The 17302-nt window shown below is 47.6% G+C and overlaps 1 protein-coding gene across 1 annotated transcript in view; it reads left to right on the top strand.

Moving 5' to 3' along the window:
* Positions 1 to 16508, top strand: part of HELZ2 (helicase with zinc finger 2) — a 57643-nt gene extending 41135 nt beyond the window's left edge. Inside the window, exons 14-19 of the mRNA XM_081323879.1 lie at positions 1391 to 1586; positions 2594 to 2728; positions 3481 to 3702; positions 6987 to 7143; positions 9228 to 9395; positions 10673 to 16508. Of these exons, the coding sequence (XP_081180005.1) occupies positions 1391 to 1586; positions 2594 to 2728; positions 3481 to 3702; positions 6987 to 7143; positions 9228 to 9395; positions 10673 to 10797 (1003 nt within the window). The 3' untranslated portion in view covers positions 10798 to 16508. The remainder of the gene's footprint in view (positions 1 to 1390; positions 1587 to 2593; positions 2729 to 3480; positions 3703 to 6986; positions 7144 to 9227; positions 9396 to 10672) is intronic.
* Positions 16509 to 17302: the final 794 nt, after the last annotated feature.

The following is a 17302-nucleotide window of genomic DNA, read 5'->3' as shown; positions in this document are numbered from 1 at the left end:
GGTGACTCGAGGCGGCTTACACAGATATAAAAACACTCTATAAAAAGAAAAAAAAGTAATAATAATAAAATAATAACCCCCCCATCCCCCCAGCGACAACCGTTGTTAAGTGAATCTGTTTTCCCCCACTGACTTTGCTCGTCAGAAGCTCACTAGCCAGGTTGCAAATGACAGTCCCCCCTTTTTATCATGGCTGCCGTGTCTCGGGGGTCATGTGACCACCCTTTGCGACCTTCCCGGATGGCTTCCGACAACCAAAATCAATGGCGTTAGCCAGATTCACTTAACAACCGCAGTGACTCACTTAACAACCATGCCAAATAAAGTCATAAAACCAGACAACGATTCATTTCATTCCTTTACCGGCCACCATTGTAGCTGTAGGTCAACGGCTACCCGTCACCAAACAGGGATAAACCACAGCCCGTCACCCTTTTTCCCTAGTCCTGTCTTAGCTTTGCCTTGAATAATGGGGAAGGGTAGATTTAAGTCCCCCTTTCTCAGAGCTCTGCTTTAATTTTACGTCAAGTTTCTAGCCCTGTGCGGAGCTGGTTGGAAGTGTGTGAGAAAACCTCGGGAGCCAGAGCATCCACTTAAAAAAACAAAGGGTTTTCTTTTATTTATTTATTTATTTATTTTATTTTTTATTTATTTTATTACATTTATATACCGCCCTTTCCCGAAGGACTCAGGGCGGTTTACAGGGTAATTAGAAACCAAGATACAAAAGTTAAAAACAAGTTTAAAAAAATTATATTTGTCCCTGTATAAATAAAACCCCAGTTAAAATAAAATTAATCCTCAGCCTGGGCCAGAGAGCTCAAAGAGCCAGGTCTTCAGGTCCCGGCGGAATGAACGAAGGTCGGGGGCAGTCCTCAGCTCCACTGGCAGCTGGTTCCAAAGGGCAGGCGCCCCCACTGAGAAGGCCCTATCCCTGGGTGTTACCCGCCGGCAATCTCTTACCGGTGGCACCCTGAGAAGACCCTCCCTGTGGGAGCGCACTGGATGAAGGGAACTTGATGCCGGCAGCAGGTGCTCCCTCAGATATCCCGGACCCAAGCCATGTAGGGCTTTATAGGTCATCACCAGCACCTTGAATCTCACCCGGAGGGCAACCGGAAGCCAATGCAGCTCGCGGAGTAGAGGTGTTACATGGGAGTATCGGGAGGCCCCCATCACAACTCGCGCGGCCGCATTCTGCACCAGCTGAAGCCTCCGAGTGGTCCTCAAGGGCAGCCCCATGTAGAGAGCGTTGCAGTAGTCCAAACGGGAGGTCACGAGCGCATGAGTGACTGTGCGTAGGGCATCTCGGTCCAGATAGGGTCGCAACTGGCGAACCTGGGCAAAAGCCCCCCTGGTCACGGCTCCTATATCTTTTGTGGGCTGACAGGTACAAACGGCTGTTGAACAAGGCCCGGGGATATGAAGTGGAACGCCACGACATCGTTCTCTGCACATGCTCCGCCTCTTCGTCCAAATTCCTCGGCGAGAAACTCCACGTCAAGCAGGTGCTGATTGACGAGTGCGCTATGTGCACGGAGCCCGAAACGCTCATCCCGTTGGCCAAATACAGGAAGATCGAGAAGGTGAGCCCATGGGGTTGGCCTCCAAAAAGAACAGGCAGCCCTCACTTAATGACCACAAGGGAGCCCAACATTTCCGTGGCTAAGCGAGGTGGCTGTTCAGCGAGCTTGGCCTCCGTTTTACAGCCTTTCTTGCCCAGTTGTTAAGTGAATCACTGCAGCCGTTAGGTTGTTAAGCGAACCCATTGGCTTTGCTTGTCAGATGGTTGCAAAACGGCACGACGTGACTCTGGGGCATTGCAACTGTCATGAGTAGGAGTCAGTTGCCAGTCAGGTGTCCAAATTTTGATCCCATGACCATGGCAAAATTTTGTGGCTGAGGAAAGCAGCTGTTAAGTGAGTTTTGCCCCATTTTGCGACCTTTTTTTTGCATTGTGGGTTAAGCAAACCCTGCGGTTCTTAAGTGAATCCTGAGGTCGTTAAATGAAACCAGCTTCCCCCCTTGACTCTGCTTGTTGGAAGCTGGCTGGGAAAGTTGCAAATGGCCATAAATATGTGCCAGTTGCCGAGGCCCCCAGTTTGGATCATGTGACCATGGGGATACTGCTAGTAAGTTGGTAACATGGTTGTTAAACGAATCTGGCTTCCCCATTGGCTTTGCTGGCCAGAAGGTCGCAAAAAGGGATCCCAGGATCCTGTGACGCTGCAACCACCACAGATAGGAGCCGCTGTCTGAATTTTGATCACGTAACCGTGAGGATGCTGTAACGGACGCAGGTGTGAAAAACGGTCATAAGTCGCCTTTTCCAGGGCTCCTGTAACTTTGAAACGCCACTCAACAAATTGTTGTAAGTCCAGGACCACCTAACACATGACCCTGAATCTGAAAGCCAGTTCTGCTCCTGGTTCTTGCACCTTGTTGAAAGCCAGCTGGGGTGACTTTGGGCACGGCTGGCTGTGGAATTCTGGGTGCTGAAGTCCACAAGTCTTAAAGTTGCCACAAGGTTGGACTCCCTTGCTGTAAGGGATTAGGGAGGTTGGCCCTGAGAACTTCTGCTCTCTCCTTGCAGGTTGTCTTGTTAGGAGACCATAAGCAGCTGAGACCCGTGGTCCACAGTGACTTCTGCAAGAAGCTCGGAATGGAGAGATCCCTCTTTGAACGCTACCATAAACAGGCTGGGATGCTCAACATCCAGTATCGCATGGTGAGGATTTCTCTGCCAGGAAGTACAATCTAATGCTGTCCGAGTAAGCAGGAGACAGTGAGTTCTAGTCCCGCCTTAGGCAGTAAAGCCAACTTGGTGACTTTGGGCCAATCACCAGGAGGTGGTGACTTCTAGTCCCACCTCAGGCATGAAAGCTAGCTGGTTGACTTTGGGCTAATCACCAGGAGACTGTGAGTTCTAGTCCTGCCTTAGGCATTAAAGCTGGCTGGGTGACTTTGGGCCAATCACCAGGAGATGGTTCTAGTCCCTCCTTAGCCGTGAAAGATGGTTGGTTCACTTTGGGCCAATCACCAGGAGACTGTGAGTTCTAGTCCTGCCTTAGCTGTGAAAGCTGGCTGGTTGACTTTGGGCCAATCACCAGGAGACGGTGAGCTCTAGTCCCTCCTTAGCCATGAAAGATGGTTGGTTGACTTTGGGCCAATCCCCAAGAGACGGTGAGTTCTAGTCCCGCCTTAGGCACCAAAGCCCACTGGGTGACTTTGGGCCAGTCACTCACTCTCTCAGCCCACCCCCCCCCCTCACAGGGCTGTTGTTATGGGGAGAATAGAATGAGTAAGGATGACCAGGTATGCTGGCTTCCTTGAGTTGTTTGTAAAATTAATAAAGGCAGGGTATAAACAATTCGATACATCATTAAAAAATAATTATTATTGGAAGCTGCGTAGCTGAACAGAACAGCACCAGTGGCCTAAGCTCCTTGCACGAATAAGCATTTTTTTTGACCCCCACAGCACAGGGACATCTGCTGCTTCCCATCCGCGGCTTTTTACAACAATAAACTGATGACCTGTCCGAATATCGTTCGTGGAAGCAGCACGCTCTACCACCACAGCGAATACGCATGCACCCCCATCATCTTTGGCCACGTCGAAGGCAGAGAGAGGTCTCTCATGGTCTCCACGGAAGAGGGGAACGAGAACTCCAAGGCCAACCTGGAGGAGGTGCAGCACGTGGTGAGTAAGCCTGACGGGCAGCTGGTTCTCGACTTACCGCCACAATCGAGGCGAAAATTGTCTGCGACGAAGCGGGACCGTTGCTAGGTGAATTCGGCCCCATTCTATCACCTTTTTCGCTAATGCCTCCTTAAGTAACACCAGCTGCCTGCAATTAGTGCAGGTTCGAGTCCCACCAGGCTCAAGGTTGACTCAGCCTTCCATCCTTCCGAGGTAGGTAAAATGAGGACCCAGATTGTTGGGGGCAATTAAGCTGACTTTGTAATAATGCCGCTTGGGGGTGTGTGAAAGCCCTAATAAGCAGGCATATACATAGAATGAAGGCTACTGCTAAGCTTGTAAGCTGCCCTGAGTCTTCGGAGAAGGGCGGGATATAAATGGAATTAAAAAAAAAAAAGTGGATCCCGTTATGTTAGCAGTGTGGTTGTGAAGCGAATCTGGCTTCCCCGTTGACTTGGCTTGTCAGAACGTCGGAAAAGAGGACCGCCCAATCCCAGGAGACTACAACTGTCTAAAAATATGAGCTAGTTGCCAAGCATCCGAATGTTGATCACGTAGCCCTGGGGATGCTGCCACAGTCGCAAGAGGGGGGGAAAACCCCCCCCAGTAACGTCACTTTTTCAGTTGTAACTTCGCACGGTCAGTAAATGAACCACTGTAAGTCGAGGACGACCTGTAGAAGTTTGTTTGTTGTTAATTTGTTTTTTCTGCCGACCGTCTCCCATATGAATTTGGGAGGCTTAGGGATCAGCTCTGGAGGCCGAAGATCAATCCGTGGTGGCTTTTCTCAAACCACTGGATTGTAGCCGAGGAGAAGGTCTTACTCTCCAAGGGAAAAAATCACCATCAAAAGCTGCCTTGTGGAGACTAGGCCTTCATTAAGATGGCGGGTGGGGGAGGGATTTACCTGTACTACCAATGCATTATTTGGCTCTTCTCCAGTGAGTCCTTCCTTCTCATTAGGTGGCCAAAGTATTTGAGTTTCAGCTTCAGGTTCTGGCCTTCCAAAGAGCAGTCAGGGTGGATCTCCTGTAGGAAGGGGACGACAGAGAAGGAGGTGGCTGGATGGAGTCACTGAAGCAGTAGGCGTGAGCTTAAATGGATTCCAGAAGATGGTAGAGGACAGGAAGGCCTGGAGGAACATTGTCCATGGGGTTGCGTTGGGTCGGACACAACTTCGCAGCTAACAACAAAGTAGTTTAATGAAGAGAAGGATCATCATCACCTCTATGGCTATGGTCTTCCCAGTTGCAATGTATGGCAGTGAAAGTTGGACCATAAAAAAGGCCGAGTGCCAAAGAATTGAGGCCTTTGAACTATGGTGCTGGAGAAGACTCCTGCGAGTCCCTTGGACTGCAAGGCGATCCAACCGGTCGGTCCTAGAGGAGATCAACCCTGACTGCTCTTTAGAAGGCCAGATCCTGAAGTTGAAACTCAAACACTTTGGCCACCTAATGAGAAGGAAGGACTCGCTGGAGAAGAGCCTAATGCTGGGAAAGATTGAGGGCAAGAGAAGAAGGGGACAACGGAGAATGAGGTGGCTGGATGGAGTCACTGAAGCGGGAGGCGTGAGCCTAAATGGACTCCAGAAGATGGTAGAGGACAGGAAGGCCTGGAGGAACGTGGTCCGTGGGGTCGTTATGGGTCGGACACGACTTCGTAACTAACAACAGCAACCAATGCATTGCCATAACACTTCCCGAACGTTTAACTAAATCTTAGATCCCGTGGGGCAGGGGTTCCCAACCTGTGTGGGCTGTGGCCCACTACCGGTACACGGCGTATTTGCAAACGGGCCACGTGAGTGCTCACCTCGGTGCGCGCATGCACATCTCCACTTGCCGGCGTCGCAAGCGCTTGGGGCCTCGCTTTCACGAGCAATGGGAGCTTGTGCATGTGTGTGCGCACGCGCGCGTGCTTGACCCTCCCACAAAAAGCATCCCCCCTCTTTCACCTCCCCCCCCCCGGCTACCAATCCTGAAAGGTTGGGGAAACCTGATCTAGGGAATCATATTCATCACCCTCAGCTCTTTGCTGCTGTCAAAGCTGATTCAAATTCTCTCCCTACTTGCAGCTTGACAACAGAAACGGAAGGGAGGGGGCGGAGCCCTTGGGGAGGGGGTGAGTTGGGAGGGGCCGAGGAGTCAGGTGAGCCAGGTGGGCCCTTGTGAGGTTGTGTTATGAGAGCTCTTTGAACGGCACAGGTAGCGATTCCAAAACACAAAGGAAGCATGGGATTGGCGGAGAGTGGACAGCGGGCGGCCTGAAAAAAGGGGGAAATTTATCTATGCCGCCGTCTGTGGGAACCTTATCATTGGCTTTACTTCGTCTGTAGCTATGTGGATCTATCACTAAAATTATACTCTTATGTGCCAGGAGTTTCTCTGGGGTACAGCTAATGGTGCAGGTGCTGTCTGAGTTGGGATGTTTTTTTGCAGACGTTGCAGGATCCAACTAGGTAATGTTTTCAGTGCTAGAAGGGGGGGTTGTGGAGTGGAAGAGAAGAACAGGTGGAGGACGGCGGGGTCCTTGGCGCTCTCTGAGCTTGGTGGTTTCCTTGCAGACATTTCATTACCCAACTAGGTAACATCATCAATGCTAGAAGGGGGGAGGAGGAGGAGGGGGAGGACTGTGGGGTCCTTGGTGCTCTCTGAGCGTGGTGGTTTCCTTGCAGACGTTTCATGACCCAACTAGGTAACATCATCAGTGCTAGAAGGGACTGTGGGATGTGGGGAGGAGGAGGAGGAGGAGGAGGAGGAAGAGGAGGACTGTGGGGTCCTTGGTGCTCTTTGAACTTGGTTGTTTTCTTGCAGACTTTTCATGACCCAACTAGGTAACATCATCAGGGCTAGAAGGAAGGGGGGTTTGCAAGGAGGAGGATGAGGAGGAGGACTGTGGGGTCCTTGGTGCTCTCTGAGCTTGGTTGTTTTCTTGCAGACCTCTCATGACCCAGCTAGGTAACCTCACCAACGTTAGCAAGGAATTGGGTTTGCTTCCATTCCAGCACTCATTCACACCTTTCCAACACTAAAGTTTTAAACGGAATGGGTGGGGGATATGAAACGTGGCTCCCAAATAGAGTGAGATTTTAAAACCATGGATATCCTGGCTTCAGCTACTTGGGGGCAAAGATGGGACTTGTAGTCCGTGCTACCTAGACACTGGGAAGAAACAACAGCTCTCCCAGTTCTCTGGGACTGGCAATGGCAGCTTGCAAGACTTCCATCTCAAAACTTCGGTTCTTGCTTAAGCAGAGTTTAAGGTCTCTCTGCCTTTTTCTCTAGGTGAGAATTGCAAAGCAGCTGACCCTGGATAGAACCACCACACCAGACCAGATCGCCATCCTGACTGGTTACAATGCCCAGGTCATGGAGATCAAGAAGCAACTCGCTCTGGATGGCGTGCCAGACGTCAACGTTTGCACCATCATGAAAAGCCAAGGTAAGGGAAGCGGGTAGGTCGCTAAGCTGGATCCGGATCCGGTTCCCGCATGAAACTATTGACTGGGACCATCATGGAAAAAAAAAATCTCTCTTCCCTTCTTTCAGAATACAGCCAGTCCTTGACTTATCACTGCAGCTGAGCCCCTAATTTTCCATGGCTAAGCAAGACAGTTGTTAGTTTAACCCGGGGGTCTTCAAACTCGGCCCTTTGATGACTTGTGGATTTCAACTCCCAGAATTCCTCAGCCAGCGTGCCTGGCTGAGGAATTCTGGGAGTTGAAGTCCACAAGTCATCAAAGGGATGAGTTTGAAGACCCCTGGGTTAACCTATAACAAAACAATCCCTAATTGAGTGGTAGCGGTGGAGGGGAATGAGCTGAACCGGTGGCAGCACCGCACAAGCCTGAGCGAGAGATGGCTGGAGCTGCAGGGCTGTCGGGACTCAACAGAAGCGCCAGGATCCAGCTGGAGCTCGGCGCTGATCCCGGTGCTTCTGCTGAGCCCAGAAGAAGCGCCGATCAACTGGAATGTTGCAGCATCTCCAGGGTCTTGTGATTTGCATTCAGTTGCTTGGCAACTGATTCATATTTATGACGGTCACAGTGTCCCAGGGTCACGTGAAGTGACCAAAACCTGCTGCAACCACCCAGCAGATGGGGGGGGGAAATAAAAGCCAAACACCCCCCACCCCACCCCCACTGCCAATCCTCAACAGAAATGCTCACAACAATGAAAACCTCGGACAGGAGGAAGAGCGCCGCCGGGCGGGCAGGCAGGCGTCTTGCTCAGCTGTGGCTTGTGGGGCACTTTTTTCAGTGCCATTGTCACTTCGAACAGTCGCTAAGCGAACTGTCGTAAGTCAAGGACTACCTGGACTTCATCACTTTTTTCCTTTTTTTTTTGGTCAACTTTTTGACACCTTGCTAGGCGACTGGGGGTCCTCGGATGTTGCCATATCCTAAAAGTGGCACAATGGGTGAAAAGGTTGAAAAGCCCTGTTTGTCAGGACCCACCCCAAACCACGTCTTAGGAAGACAAAATTCTTGGAGTCAAATCTATTCCAAAAAGAATCTTTACTATGACATGCTTGGTTGTAGGAAACAAGACAGGACTTAATATTATCCCATGAAGTAAACCCTTATAAAGAGTTCCTGGCTTAACCCCCCTTAACCCCATTTGGTCAGTCCCCCATCCTTTACCTCATATCAACCATCTCGTGGGAAAAAGGAACTTAGGACCCTTCATGTTTATTGCTGTCTTCCGTGACACAAGCCAGATGCTAGCCCCCCCCTTTTGTTTCCCCAGTTCAAAAGGCTTCTCCTTTCCTTTGAAATGCCTAATACCGGTTCAATACACATCTATCCTCTTCTCTTCGGGAGATGGCAGAATCCATGGAATAATGTTTGAAACATTCCATTTATGAATATGATATAAATGGATTCTGACACTGTTCTAGTCAAACCCCCTGCTCAAGCAGGAAATCCTATACGACCACAATTGAGCTGAGTGAGACACCTGTTGAGTGAGTTTTGCCCCATTTTATGAGCTTTCTTGCCACAGTGGTTAAGAGAATCACTGCAGTTGGTAGGTTAGTAACAGGGTGGTTGAGTGAAAGTAGCTCCCTGATTCACTTGGCTTGTCAGAAGATCGCCAAATGTGATCACGTGACCCCCGGGACAGTGCAACCGTCCTCTAGTACATGCCAGTTGCCAAGCCTCTGAATTTTGATCCTGTGACCACGGGGATGCTGCAAAGGGTCCTATGAAAAACGGTCCTAAGAGCGCCGTTGTAAGTTCGAACCATCACTGAATGAACTGTTGTAAGTTGGGGACTCCTTGTACCATCCTGGTCAAATGGCTGTCCAATCTCTTCTTAAAAACCTCCGACGTTGGGAGTACCCAGAACTTCTGGAGGCAAGTCGTTCCGCTGGTTAATTGTCGGGGAAATTTCTCCTTTTGTTCTAAGTGGCTTCTCTGCTTGATTAGTTTCCATCGCTCAGGGATGAACGGGGGCGGCTGTATACTTTTGTTTAATTCACGAGCAAATAAATACAAACTGGGTTTCAAATTTTTTGCTTCCCAGGCAGCGAATGGAAGTATGTCCTAGTGTCCACAGTCCGCTCCTGTAACCGGCAGGAGATTGATCAGAGGCCCACAAAGAGCTGGCTCAGTAAACATCTCGGCTTCGTAGGAGATCCAAACCAGATCAACGTCTGTCTCACGCGGGCGCAGGAAGGCCTCTGTATTGTAGGTAAGCAAAAACCTGCTCTGCAGGACACTCCCGGAGAAGGCAGTGTGTCTGGATTCGCACTGTGTCCTAGACCAGAGAGGGGTGAACTTCAATTGTTTAGAGCGGGCCCACCCTCACTCTAGCACGTTGAGTCCACCAGCCCATTACATTAAGGTGGGAAATGGTTTACACGTCGTCTCGTGATTATCTGAAGTTAGAACAGAACGGAATAACAAAGAGTTGGAAGGGGCCTTGGAGGTCCTCTAGTCCGACCCCCTGCTCAGGCAGGAGACCCTATACCATTCCAGACAAATGGCTGTCCAGTCTCTTCTTAAAAGCCTCCAGTGTTGGAATTCCCACAACTTCCTGAGGCAAGCAGTTCCACTGGTTAATTGTTCTCACCGTCAGGGAGTGTCTCCTGAGTTCCAGGTTGCTTCTCTCCTTGGTTAGTCTCCATCCGTTGCTTCTTATCCTGCCTTCGGGTGCTTTGGGGAATAGCTTGACTCCCTCTTCTTTGGGGCAGCCCCTGGTTTTGCCATTCTTGAACTGGTCGATTCTGCCATTCTGCGGACCGCAACTGTGTTTATCACATCATCCCAAGGGCAATTTCCTTTGTTTGTTTTATTTTATTATTTTATTATTTTATTTTATTTATTATTTATTTTATATGTATTTTACATTTATTTTATATTTTATTTTATTATTTATATCTTGCCTTTATTTTTATAAACATCTCGAGGTAGTGAAGATACTTAATCCTCCTTCTATTTTCCCCACAACAATCCTGTGAGGTGGACTCTGGGGTGAGAGAGAGAGAGGGACTGGCCCAAAGTCACCCAACCAGTTTCCATGCCTATGGCAGGGCTAGAACTCACCGTCTCGGGGTGATCAATCCGAAATCATCCAGCTGGCATTCCTGCCTAAGGCAGGGCTAGAACTCACCGTCTCCTGGTGATTGGCCCAAAGTCACCCAGTCGGCTTTCATGCCTAAGGTGGGACTATAACTCACCGTCTCCTGGTGATTGGCCCAAAGTCACCCAGTCAGCTTTCATGCCTAAGGCAGAACTAGAACTCACCGTCTCCTGGTGATTGGCCCAACGTCACCCAGCCGGCTTTCATGCCCTAAGGCAGGACTAGAACTCACCGTCTCCTGGTGATTGGCCCCAAATCACCCAGCTGGCTTTCCTGCCCTAAGGCGGGATTAGAACTCACCGTCTTCTGGTGATTGGCCCAAAGTCTTGGTCCATTTTGGTCAAATAAAACCCTCCCATTTTCTTGCCTTTCTCTCCTGCTTGTAGGAAACAGCCATCTTCTGGAGAGCCATTGCTTGTGGAGGGAACTTCTGGATCATTACAGGTTTCATGGATGCTTTACCTTAGCCGGTGAAATTAGGATTAAAAAGAGGACCAGTCTTCGCTTGTAAGAAGACTGCGGGAAAATTCCTTCTTTCTTTTTAATCCCCTGGGCGTGGAGGCCATGCCCAATTCCCAGGAGATGGCATTCGCCAACACTGAGCCAATATCTAGAGCCTCGTGGCTAAGGAGACATTGCCAGGAAAAAGAAGGAAAAAAAAACAAACCCACGGCATGACTTTTTCAGGATCCGATGGCAGAGAAGATTTTGCCTTCCTCGGGGATTATTATTATTATTATTATTATTTTTAAAAAAGCCATCTCTTAAACACATTTTTTTAGCATCCCGAAACCTTTTAGAAAAGCGACTCCGGTTGGGGAAATTTAATAGGTGCTGCCGCAGAACGAAGCGACTGGTGCACGACGAGCCTGCGAGGAGGGCTTGCAACGCAGCGAGGGAGGAAAACTCTGCCGCCAAAAAGCTCCCGCTGCCCTTTTGAAAAAAAACCAACCCAGATCTTTGGAAGGAAGATCGAAACCCACCTCTTGCTTTCCCTCGCAGCGCCAATAAACCCCCCCTCGACCTGGAACGTGTTTTTGTACAGATTTTAAAATTTTTAATTATTATTATTTTAAGCCTGGTGACCTTTTTACTTGAAATAATTTCTTGGTGTGCTAGGTGTTTTTTTTTTAATGTGCTGCTTTTTTAAAAAACAACGAGAACCACAGAACTGGGGGTGCCTTCCTAAGCTTCGCGCTGTTTGATCCAGCGAGGCCTGAGTCTTCGCGTCAAATCGCTGCGTTTTTCTCTCTTACCTTTTGAGCCAGATCCTCGCCTCTGCTGGCCTTGAACCGGAACAGGGGAGGAAAAAAAAAACTTCATGCAATAGCATCCTGTTTTATGCTGAACTTCCAGCTCAGTGAATTTTGATGCCTGCAATGGAGGGGAAAAAAAACAACAACCCCCCCCCCCCCACCAAATTAACTTAGGCGGGCTAAGTCTGGTGAGCACTGTTGGCGATGAACCCCTGCTTACAAAGCTGCTACAAGCTTGTGTATATAAAGTAGTGCCTAGTGAAGCTCAGTGAACTGTTCACACAAAGGGCTTATCCAAGTCAATTGCAAAGCGAGGATTTGCACCGTGGGCCAAGCCTTTTATTTTTTAAAATTATTCTTCTTAGCTTTAACCTTAATGCTGTAAGGAAAGTGTGGTTTATTGCAAGGGTGGATCATTAGGTGCCCTCCAGAAGTTTTGGACTTCAACTGCCCTGAACTCAGGGGTTTTTTGATGCTCTCCCAGCATGGTGCCTTTCTTCCAGACGTTTCACGACCAGACTAAGTAACGTCATCCGTGGTAGAAGGGAGTGGGGTGCGTGTGGAGAGGAGGAGGGGGAGGACTGTGGAATCCTTGGTGCTCTCTGAGCTGGGTTGTTTTCTGCAGATGTTTTGCTACCAGACTAGGTAATGTTGTTAATGCTAGAAGGCCATGAGAGCAAACCTCCCTCCCAGCACTGATGATGTTACCTAGCCGGGTCATGAAACGTCTGCAAGAAAACCACCAAGATCGGAGAGCACCAAGGACCCCACAGTCTTCCTCCTCCTCCTCCTCCTCCTCCTCCTCCTCCTCCTCCTCCTCCTCCTCCTCCTCACTGCACTGATGATGTTACCTAGCTGGGTCATGAAACATCTGCAAGAAAACCACCAAGCTCAGAGAGCATCAAGGACCCCTCATTTCAACCCTGATATTCTGCTGTATTGGCACCCAAATCAGGTTGGCAAAAGAGTTGTGGGCATCACAGCCAGAGCCGCTGTAGAGATACCTCAAGGACATCGCATGTCTTGTATTGTCCTTGTGTCAATGGTACACCTGCTGCCCTCGTTTCTATCTGCACCCACGGTTGTAGTCCCAAACATCTGGAGGTTACCGTGGTACTTTCTTTCTGACCAATAGGCATTGCACTTTTTTAAAAACCTGGATTGAATGTATTATAAGGGGTGGGGGGTGGGGGGGGGAGAAATGAGTGTTCCCATCCCACCTGATCACAGATGTCAAAAACCCTGCTTGAAACTCGATGCAAACTTGGATTTAGCTGACAATTGCAAAGCAATTTTGCTGAATCTGGTGCTTGGGGGATCTCTGATGCACATATCATCCCTTGGTTTTAACCCCGGGCTAGCTCTAAAATAAATATATTCTAGAATAATGTTCCAAGGGACGCGGTGGCTCAGTGGGTTAGGACGCTGAGCTTGTCGATCAGAAGGTCGGCAGTTTGGCGGGTCGAATCCCGAGTGCCGCGTAGCAGAGTGAGCGCCTGTTACTCATCCCAACTTCTGCCAACCTAGCAGTTCGAAAGCACGTAAAAATGCAAGTAGAAAAATAGGGACCACTCCGGTGGGAAGGTCACAGCGTTCCGTGCGCCTTTGGCGTCTAGTCATGCCGGCCACATGACCACGGAGACATCCTCGGACAAGCGCTGGCTCTTCGGCTTTGAAACGGAGATGAGCACCGGCCCCTAGAGTCGGAAACGACTAGCACGCATGCGCGGGGTAACCTTTACCTTTACCTTTTTTAGAATAATGTTATAAGGGCAGCTGGGCTCCTTCTACAGTAACCGACACCGTGTGAATGTGTAGAGTGATAGTTGCCCTTATTATCCTTTTGTAGTTCTGCAACTGATCCTGTTCCATTTTTTCCCCCTTGCCTGGCATCTAATTTTCGCAATATATGGAATTACAGGGAAAGGGGAATTCCGCATAGAGCTTGTCTAGTTGCGCACACGCTAGAAAACTTAAGATAGTGGTATATTTTCCTCCCTTATTTTTCTTTTGGCCTTATTATCAGGGATCTTGATAGCAATCAAGGGAGACTGAGGCAGCTCTCTTTCTCCGCTCTTCTACCTCACTGCTGTTAAACGTGAACGCTTTTAAACGTTTGTGCCCTCACTCAGGCCAATCCGCTTAGTTTGGAATAGAAGTGAGTTTTTGAGTGAAAAATACACATTTGTAAAGAGAAAGCACAGATTAGTCCAAAGACGCAGCCAAATTATATTGAGCCTTTGAACTATGAACATTCCTATCTTTGTTTTACTAAATGTCTTGTTTGGCAGAAAGAAAGAAAAGGAAAGAAAGAAAGAAAGAAAGAAAGGAGAAGAAAGAAAGAAAGAAAGAAAGAAAGAAAGAAAGAAAGAAAGAAAGAATCACTTCTATCTAAAAACTATAATTCCCACACCAACTGTCCTAGCCATAAGGAAGAAAGAGAATCACTTCTAAAGAAAAAAACTATAATTCTCATGCCTACTGTCTTAGCGGAAGGAAGGAAGGAAGGAAGGAAGGAAGGAAGGAAGGAAGGAAGGAAGGAAAAGAAAGAAAGAAAGTTCCAAACACTCTTAATTCCCACATGTACTATAATTCCCATACCTACTTTCTTGGCATTAGTCATCAGGAAAGAGACATCCAAAGAAAAAACTATAATTCCCACACCAACTGTCCTAGCCATAAGGAAGAAAGAGAATCACTTCTAAAGAAAAAACTATAATTCTCATGCCTACTGTCTTAGCAGAAGGAAGGAAGGAAGGAAGGAAGGAAGGAAGGAAGGAAAAGAAAGAAAGAAAGATCCAAACACTCTTAATTCCCACATGTACTATAATTCCCATACCTACTTTCTTGGCATTAGTCATCAGGAAAGAGACTTCCAAAGAAAAAACTATAATTCCCAAACCTACCTTCTTAGCATTAAGTCACCAAGAAAGAAAGACTTCTAATGGAAAACTATAATTCCCACACCTATTTCTTAGCATTAATCATCAAGAAACAAAGAGAAAGAATCACATCTATCTTAATTCCCACGCCTACTGTCTTAGGATAAGAAAGGAAGGAAGGAAAGAGAGAGAGAGAGAGAGAAAGAAGGAAAATACTTCTAAACAAAACTATAATTCCCGTGACTGCTTACAGATGGTCCTTGTTCACCCCAGGGAATTAATCCGTTTTCCTCCATTTTTAATCCTGGTCTTTGTCCTTTTCCCTTCTCTCCGTTTCCTGGGTACCAACATCGCCTCTACTCCGCCTTTCCGCTAAGACACCGCTGTAGTTCCCTTCAAAGCGTCTTGTCTTCGACAGCGTCGCCCAGTTTTGGCGATGGCCTCTTCCTCTTTCCTCGGACTTAGGTGATGCTTTGCTGCTTTATCCTGCTGGTGCGGGATGCAGATAGTCCTCGACTTATTGACCGTTCTGATTTATAACTGACCCCAGATCTGAAGTTCCGGCGGTTCCCCTCCCCCCAACCCTGCAGTCGCACGACTGCATTTCGAGCCCTTGGCAGCACAACCCTATTTACGTCCATTTGCAGTGTCCTGCAGTTACGGGACTGCGTTTTATGACGATTTCACCCAAGCTCGGCACTTATTTCGGGTTTTCAGCAAAACCGCCCCCCCCTCGTGAACGGGCTTGCTTAACGATTGCCACATTCCTTTAATGACTACCACAAAGACGTCATAAAACGGGGAGGCTCCGTGACGGTCGTAACTCGAGGACTACCTACGCACTCTGTCACGGGCACGCTGAAGCAGCATCGCCCTTCAAATGGGTCTATTCGAACATTCCCATGTCAATCTTTGGAGCATCCATATCCCCTGTACTGTTCACCCATGTAGATAGCAGAGCTATATTTCTTTTAAAGAAAATATTCCGTATGCGGTAGCTGGGATTACCAAATATGCTTCTTAACAGGGCGTGCGTGGGGGTGGCGAGGTCAAAAAAGTCAAGACGGTGCCTCCAGCCATGCAGATCTTTTTTTATACAGTGTGGAGTTGGCATCTTGATTTATTTTGATGGTGATTATTTTTATTACTGGTAGACCTTGACATATGACCGTAACGGAGCCTCTATTAAGGTTCTATGTCAGGTCAGTCACGTGACTGATCTGATTTTTGACCATTTTTTCCACTGGTCATTAAGCGAACACCTCAGTTGTTAAGTGAACCCACCGATTGCGAGGGAGCGGTTTTGCCGAAAACCAGAAATAACGTCCGGTTTCCCGCAAAGTCGTGTGTCCGTGGGATGCTACAAATGACATACATGCCGCCATATTGGTGGGTACCTGAAATGCAGTCACATGACCGTTGGGGGGGAGGAGGGCCGTGGCCGTCAGAACTTTGGAGCCAGGTTGTAACTCTTCGTTACTTAATGATCATAAGTTGGGAACTACCCGTATTTTGTGGTTATATTTCTCCTTAAAATAAGAAATACAATAAAGATATTTTCGAAACTATTTTAGCACGATGGCATTGATTTTTAAGTCCCAGGGGGATAGGAAAATCTGATTAAGTGCCATTATAAAGAACTGGATCTCTTGTTTGCTGTGATCCTTTGGTCCTGTCCTGCTTTGATTTGTCCTAGAACACTTGTTTGAAATGGGCCGAAACATTTCCAGGTTGTTTTGTGTTCTTTTTGTATGTTTAAAGAAAGATTTTAAAAGGCTATCTTTAATTAGTGAGCTCTATAATATTTGTTTACCGGAATCTATTTTTATGATATATTGTAATCTTTTTTTAAAAAAAACAACAACACCTAAAATCAATGGATTTGCATGTAAATTGCCTCTTTAACTTTGGGGAGAGATTTGATATCTGTAAATCATGGCTTTTTAGTCCTCTGGATTATTTTTTTAATGATAAGGGTCTTAAAAATATCTGCTGTATTTATAGATAAACATCAACATTCCTCTTTAATCCAATATGGTGACACTGGTTGTACTGTACCAAATAAAATTCTTTCTGACTCTGAATTCTGATTGCATTAAGTATGTGTGTGTTTGTGTGTGTGTGTATGAGAGAGAGACCACATGATTTGACCCAAGTTTACAACCATTTTACGTTGGGCGTTAAGTGAATCATGTAGGAATAAGTCAAAAATCACACAGTCATTAAGCATATCAAGACAGTCGTAAATCTGAATCCATTTCTCTGAATGGGTGTTTTAGGAAACTGGCTGAAATGTCGCAAACTGTGATGATTTAATCATAAATAAGTGCCAAAAATATGATTGTGTGACTGCTGGGGGGGGGGGCAGATTGGACGTTTTTAGAACGAATGGGATTGCTTTATAAGCCATAAAGCATGCTTTCTGCGGCATCATTAACTCCAAGCGGTCATAAGCCGAGGACTACATTTATCTACTGCTCAGGACTGTAAGATAGTCCAGGTTGCCTATGCCCAAAACACACTGAAGGTAAGCAGATTTTAGGAACACACCAGGGAGGGCCAGGAGCTGACTAATAACTGTTTTTCACACTTAACAACTGTTGCAACACGATCAAAATTCAGACGCTTTTGCAACTGGCTCACATTTATGACGGCGGCAGTGTCCCAGGGTCCCGTGATCCCCTTTTGTGACCTTCTGACAAACAAAGTCAATGGGGAAGCCGGATTCGCTTAACAGCCGTGTGACTGAATTTAACAGCTGCCGTGATTCACTTAACAACAGAAATTTGGGGCTCAGCTGTGGTCACAAGTCAAGGACGACCTGTATCTAATAATATCCCAAAAGGATGAAGCCCATCGTATCTTTTGAGTTTTAATT

Source organism: Vipera berus (assembly GCF_964194415.1).
Source record: "Vipera berus genome assembly, chromosome: 3".
NCBI lineage: Eukaryota > Metazoa > Chordata > Lepidosauria > Squamata > Viperidae > Vipera > Vipera berus.
Note: the sequence above shows the minus strand (reverse complement) of the source record. Positions and strands in the feature narration are given on the sequence as shown.